The sequence below is a fragment of the Bison bison genome, unplaced genomic scaffold (genome assembly GCF_000754665.1).
Source record: "Bison bison bison isolate TAMUID 2011002044 unplaced genomic scaffold, Bison_UMD1.0 scf7180017864035, whole genome shotgun sequence".
NCBI classification, from domain to species: Eukaryota; Metazoa; Chordata; class Mammalia; order Artiodactyla; family Bovidae; genus Bison; species Bison bison.
The window spans coordinates 15,067,735-15,074,939 of NW_011494607.1; the positions used below are offsets into that span (position 1 = coordinate 15,067,735).

Consider the following 7,205-nt stretch of genomic DNA (forward strand, 5'->3'; position numbering starts at 1 on the left):
TATATATATATATATATATATAGGATTCTGTCATATTTAAAATGGTAGTATTAGTCTAATAGATTTTTTTCCAAACAGAATAGTGAAATGGTGATACATCACATTATTAATTAAACCTATAAAGAAATATAATGACCATTAATGAGTTAGAAATATGAAGGATAATATGAGTGTTATATATCAATAATAGCTTTTTGAATTACTATAAATGTATTGATCTGCATTTTATAGAAAGAAAGCCATTTATACTTTGCAACTTTACAAGCAGATTCATTTTAATGTAGGATATTTGTTTAAATATGGTATTCTTTATATATAAAATGAAACTTCCTTAGAAAGTGTTGCATCTAAAGGGAGATTATCCAAGGTTACATTATGTAAGAGTATGAAAATACAAATATCCTTGTCAATTTTCTTTCAATTGAAGTTAAAAAGCAAATATCAGAGCTACTGCAAAGTCTGCCCTAGCAGTACTTAGAGTATACTGCAGAAATGAATATATTTTGTTACTACTAAAACCTTTCTTTGTATAATATTACTGAAATTTTATTAAAAGTAGGAAATGAGTTACACTGAATGTTGTCTGCTGCTGCTGCTGTCGCTTTAGTTGTGTCTGACTCTGTGTGACCCCATAGACGGCAGCCCACCAGGCTCCGCCGTCCCTGGGATTCTCCAGGCAAGAACACGGGAGTGGGTTGCCATTTCCTTCTCCAATGCATGAAAGTGAAAAGTGAAAGTGAAGTTGCTCAGTCGTGTCTGACTCTTAGCGACCCCATGGACTGCAGCCTACCAGGCTCCTCCGTCCATGGGATTTTCTAGGCGTACTGGAGTGGGGTGCCATTGCCTTCTCCGGAATGTTGTCTGACTTTAAAATTAATTCTGTGAGAACTAGTAGCACTGATTAATGCAAAATACATTTCACTTTAATTAAGGTAATTGAAAACAAAGACATTTTATATTGCAGTAGCACATAAGTCTCTAATTCCATACATGCTTCATAGGAACCACTCTAAAATTAAAATATTATCAATAAGTTTATCAGATTCCCATAAAGATTTTTAATGGTAAGTCAGTAAAATTAGTAATAAATATGAAAATTCTCATAGTTGTTTTGCAAATCTTAAGTAGATAGTACACATGATCTTTCCTTTAAATGACAGTCTATTCCGCTAGTAATAAATGACCTACAGAATGGTTTTGGTAGCCAAAATTAGTTTTTATTGATTTATATATAACCTTTTTTTGGTTAGAAAAATTGAATTTTCTGTGCACAGTGCTTTAAAAGTATTTTTGGTTTCTGCTTTCTATCATCATGGTAGTGATGTATAAACCACATCAATAACGAGTATTTAATAATGAGTATTCTGAAAATTATTGTTCAGTATAGTATGTTTTTGATTTTTAAGTAATTTTGTTATAAATTATTTGAATAGTACATATTAAATGTGTATTATTTTGTAAAATGCTATTTTAATTGTATAGGAGAATCTGTCATTTAAAGACATTTGCTATTGATTGCATTTAAATGTTGGAGAAGGCAATGGCACCGCACTCCAGTACGCTTGCCTGGAAAATCCCATGGATGGAGGAGCCTGGTGGGCTGAAGTCCATGGGGTCACTGAGGGTCAGACCCGACTGAGCGACTTCACTTGCACTTTTCACTTTCATGCATTGGAGAAGGAAATGGCAACCCACTCCAGTGTTCTTGCCTGGAGAATCCCAGGGACAGGGGTGCCTGGTGGGCTGCTGTCTATGGGGTCGCACAGAGTCAGACACCACTGAAGCGACTTAGCAGCAGCAGCATTTAAATGTAAACTTAATGTTCACGCATGAAAAAAGAATCCAGGTTTTTCTAGATCATACTTTGTTTTGCCTTTTTTTAAAGAAAGATATATCTGAATATAGAATATATTCTTATTCTTTAAAAGGAATAAGTATATAGGATGAACCACTGCACAGTGATCAAACATTTGCCCTTTGAATTCAGATTGCTTATATTGCCTCCAGCTGGCTAGGTGACAACTCATTGAACTGCCTTATCTTTGCTTCATATGGAGATACTAATAGTAACTACCTTATAGACTTGTGAGAATTAACTGAAGGTAAAAAGTATAAAATATTTAGAGCATTATTTAAAAGAGAAAGCACTTAGTAAACATTATTACTGTTTGTTAGAATTCTCTAGCAACCTCTGTGTTCAGTAAGTATACATCTTACCTTGCCAAGAAAGACTTATACCCTGAAAACTGTAAAACATTAATAAAGGAAACTAAGGATAATTCAAAGAAAAATCTCTTCAGCAAGTGTTACTGGTAAAGTTGTAAAGCTGCAAAATCAATGAAGTTAGAATACAGCCTCACACCGTACACAAAAATAAACTCAAAATGGCTGAAAGACTGAAGACATGATACCATAAAACTCCTAGAAGAGAACATAGGGAAAACATTATCTGATGTAAATTGTACCAGTATTTTCTTGGGCCAGTCTCTCAAGGCAATAGAAATGAAAACAAACAATGAGACCTAATCAGATTATAAGCTTTTGCATAGCAAAGGAAACCTAAAGAATGGAAGAACGTGTTTGCAAATGATGCAACCAACAAGGGTATAATTTCCAAAATACATAAACAGCTCATACAATTCAGTAACAGAAAAACAAGCAACCCAATCCAAAAATGGGCAGAAGGCCTAAATTAGACATTTCTCCAAAGAAGAAATACAGATGGCAGTAGCCGAATGAAAAAATGCTCAACCTACTAATTATTAGAGAAATATAAATGAAAACTATAATGAGATGCCACCTCACACAAGTCAGAATGACCAACATCAAAAAGTCTATAAATAGCAAATGCTGGAGAAGGTGTAGAGAAAAGGAACCCTGCTACACGCTTGGTGGGAATGTAACTTGGTGCAGCCACTGTGGAAAACACTACAGAGGTTCCTCAGAAAACTGAATATAATTATATTATCTAGCAATTCTACTCCTGGGTTTATATCCAGACAAAACTATAATTCAAAAAGATACTTGCACCCCTGTGTTCATAGCAGCACTGTTCCCAATAGCCAAGACATGGAAGCAACCTAAATGTCTTATCAATAGATGAATGGATAAAGAAGATGTGGTACATATACACAATGGGATACCACTCAGCCATTAAAAAGGAATGAAATGATGCCATCTGCAGCAACATGGATGGACCTAGAGATTAGCATACAACATGAAGTAAGAAAGAGACAAATACCACATGCTGTCACTTATATGTGGAATCTAAAACATGACACAAATGAGCCCATCTATGGAGCAGAATCACAGACATGGAGAGCAGACTGTTGGGTGCTGTAGGGTGGGGAGGAATGGAATGGAAAGTTGGGTTAGTATATGTAAGCTTTTATATAGAGAATGGATAAACAACAAGCTCCTACTGCATAGCACAAAGAACTATATTCAATGTCCCATGATACACCATGGAAAAGAATATGAATATAAAAAAGAATGTATATGTGTATAACTGAGTCACTTTACTGTACAACAATAATTAACACATTGTTACTCAGCTATATAAGTCAACTTCAATAAGGTTAAGGTAAGTCAGTTTATTAAGTCAGTTTATTATTTCATTTTCATTGTTAATCATAATTTTTTCTCTATCAATATTTTTTGTTTTAGGTCACTTTTCATATTGAACCATATAAGAATCGAGATGATAAAACCATGTACCAAAATGTCAAGTACATTATAGACAAGTGAGTTTCTTCTCTCCTATAATTGCTGTTATAAGTGTATTTAAATTATATTTGAGAGATTTGAATGACATAGTATGACATTAATATCAATTTATTTTTGTAATGAATATTGCAAGCATTTTGAGGAACTTTTCTGAATTTTCTTATAATTTGATTTCTCTGTGAATAATTATAAGTTGCTGTTTTTACTCTTATGTGTATATTAGACTATGATGTTTGTCATCTAACATTTTACATTCTTACAAAATTGTTTGTAACATGTTTGTAAAAATAATTTACAAAATTATTCTGTAAATTTTATGAATATAAAGTTGTCTTTTTAAAAAAAATGTTCAGAATATGAAATATGAATTGGTATTAGATATGGTAGATTCATATCTAATATTTTCATTTATGTTTCAGTATGTTTACAAGGAAAGAATTTATTAGTACAGTTTCATTTTGTTTAAGGGTTTACTGATAATAGTCTGTGACAGATGCCATACTCTTATAAAGAAACATGTCAGCAACAGCTGGGACATGTATCATTTAGAACACACACAGACACAAAAGCAGTATTTTCATGTAGAAAAATGGATTTTTTATTGTGTTAGTCATAATTTTTAAACCTCAATATAAGTAATTACTTTCTTGTTTGTTAATGTCTTAATGTATCCAGTATCTCATTTCCCAATGTGTAAAATTAAAAATGTGTTTTTAATGATTACACTTACGTAGCTAATTCCACAAAGAAGGTGAACAATGCACTTAAACTGTACTGATTACCTTCATTTTCAGTACATAAATAACTGGCTATGGGAAATAAGGCATGAATTTTCATTTTATTTTCATATATGTTTATATTCTAGGTATGGAAATCATCCTGCCTTTTATAGGTACAAGACTAAGAACGGCAATGCTCTTCCAATGTTTTATGTCTATGATTCCTATATCACAGCATCTCAAAAATGGGCCAATCTTTTAACCAGCTCAGGGTCTCAGAGCATTCGCAACTCTCCTTATGATGCATTGTTTATTGCACTTCTAGTAGATAAAAAGCATAGATACAGAATTCTTCGAGGTGGTTTTGATGGAATTTACACATACTTTGCCACAAATGGCTTTACTTATGGCTCATCCTATGAAAACTGGGCTAAGATAAAATATTTTTGTGATCAGTTCGACCTAATGTTCATCCCAAGTGTGGGCCCAGGATACATAGATACCAGCATCCGACCATGGAACTCTCATAACACTCGTAACCGAATCAACGGGAAATATTATGAGACTGCTCTGAGTGCTGCACTCCAAGCCCACCCCAGTATAATTTCCATCACCTCTTTTAATGAGTGGCATGAAGGAACTCAGATTGAAAGTGCTGTTCCCAAAAGAACCAGTAATATTGTGTACCTGGATTACCGGCCTCATAAACCAAGTCTTTATCTAGAGCTAACTCGCAAGTGGTCTGAAAAATACAGAAAGGAAAGAGCAATTTATGCATTAGGTCACCAGGAACTTAGCACACAACCTGTTTCTTAATGGATTGACTTAAGTTTAATAATTACAGAAATTACCTAATTTCAATACATTCCTTTTGTTTTGGGTTATGGGAAGAAAACTGTCAAAATCAATATGTACTGTTACCATTATCTCTAATAAAAATAATTTGTACATTGTTAAGGATCGTAATATCATTGCCACCTTTCACAGTGTTACACTGAGAGAAAAGTTGTGCAAATAATATTCCTTATGGCATAAATTTGCTGAATCTGTGACTGGAATTGAAATCTTGCTTTGATAGCTGTTTCTATTTCACAATAGGCAATTGCTTGCATTTCAGAGAGTAGTTAGCACACAATTAATCCTACTGGTATTCTGCGCCCAAAGAAATAGAACTGTGTATATATTTGATATGTCTGTTGAAGAACAAAGATGTAAAAGATAATACACATGGTTCATTTTTTAATGATCTAATCAGCTTTGTCCTATTAGCATTCAGACTCTGGAAAACATTCCAATAATTCTTCAGAAGAAAATATGCCTTAAGCCTTACTGAGATGAAGGCCTGCTTTCTGTAACACAATATATATCATCATATGCAGATTTCTGGTTTCCTAGAGCTTGCTAGGTATTTTGCATGTCTGATGTTTCTACTTTGTAGTGATGAATTCCAGACTTCAGAAGGAAAATCTTTTCATAAAGGCTTTTCATAAAAGTTAAGAATTGCTTCTCAGTTATTGAAAAAACATAGCCAATTTACAATTATTCTGGAAATACAATGCCTAAAATACTATTTTTAGGGTATCTTGTCAATCTTTAACTTGTTTTATTATTCATGATTTTAAATTTAATTACAGATGAATTGTTAAGAAAAAGTTGATACTAACATTGGATTGCCACCTTTTAAGTTTTTAAGCTATTTTTACCAAAACTAATAGAGAAAATTTACTTAGCATTTCAGATTTTAAGGTTATGGAAATAAAATTTCATTCCTATGTTTGACCTTTTATTAGATGTAACATTTAATAATGGAAATGTTTTATTTAAAAGACTTTAAATTATTGTATATAATAATATCCCCATCTAAAAACATTATACTTTTATGTTACCTAACAGGATAAAGACTTGTGGTCTGTTGTCATAGTGTGACAAATTGATCATCTGTAAAAAATGAATCTCTTTAAAAACTAGAGAATAAAAGACACTCTGTTATTTTAGTTAATATTTGTAACTAGAACTATAGAAAAAAACTAATCTATATGCTCTTACATGAATATTTTTTAGATATTTATTAAATGTCAGCAATATAGAATACATATAGTCAGAATATAAGGACATTCATTCAGAAACAAATAGTGGAATTTGTCATAAATGTCATTGTCTACTGAGTTATTTTTAAGCAGTGCTTTCAAAGCAAACTATTATGTCTTTGAAAAGAGGCATGATTAATGTTAAATTGATTTATAACTTGAGAATTTGCCATATCTCAGAATATTCAGACCATGGGAAATTAGTACAATGGTAATTAGTAAATTCACTTTCTAGAAAAGATTACAAGAATAATTCACTATTGTATTATAACCATATTCATAGGAACACTCATACTGATATAACCAGTGGATTTTTTTTAATTTTTATTATAGTCAGTTTGCCACTATATGTTTTATTAGGGATAAACTCTAAATATGTCATACCTAATAATTTTTATTACTTACTATATTTTATTAAAGTTTAGTTAGATATCTACCACACAGGAATTTTTGTCTTTGCTTATGTTATATGCTTGAACCCATAATAGACAATTTTATGAAATAGTTCTGAGGTTAAGAGAAAGTATAAAAAACAAGGTCAGAAATCCTCAGCACGGACACCACCATTTGTCTCCTGCTCTCATTACAGATATAGATCATCTAGGATCACAGACTCACCTCTGAGCTTTGTTGTGGTTCCCAACACACACTACCCCAACCAGCCACTAACTGA

General features: G+C 32.4%; 1 protein-coding gene across 1 annotated transcript in view; it reads left to right on the forward strand.

Annotated features, from left to right (window-relative positions):
• Positions 1-5,402, forward strand: part of MANEA (mannosidase, endo-alpha) — a 76,309-nt gene extending 70,907 nt beyond the window's left edge. Inside the window, exons 4-5 of the mRNA XM_010834725.1 lie at positions 3,667-3,743; positions 4,592-5,402. Of these exons, the coding sequence (XP_010833027.1) occupies positions 3,667-3,743; positions 4,592-5,261 (747 nt within the window). The 3' untranslated portion in view covers positions 5,262-5,402. The remainder of the gene's footprint in view (positions 1-3,666; positions 3,744-4,591) is intronic.
• Positions 5,403-7,205: the final 1,803 nt, after the last annotated feature.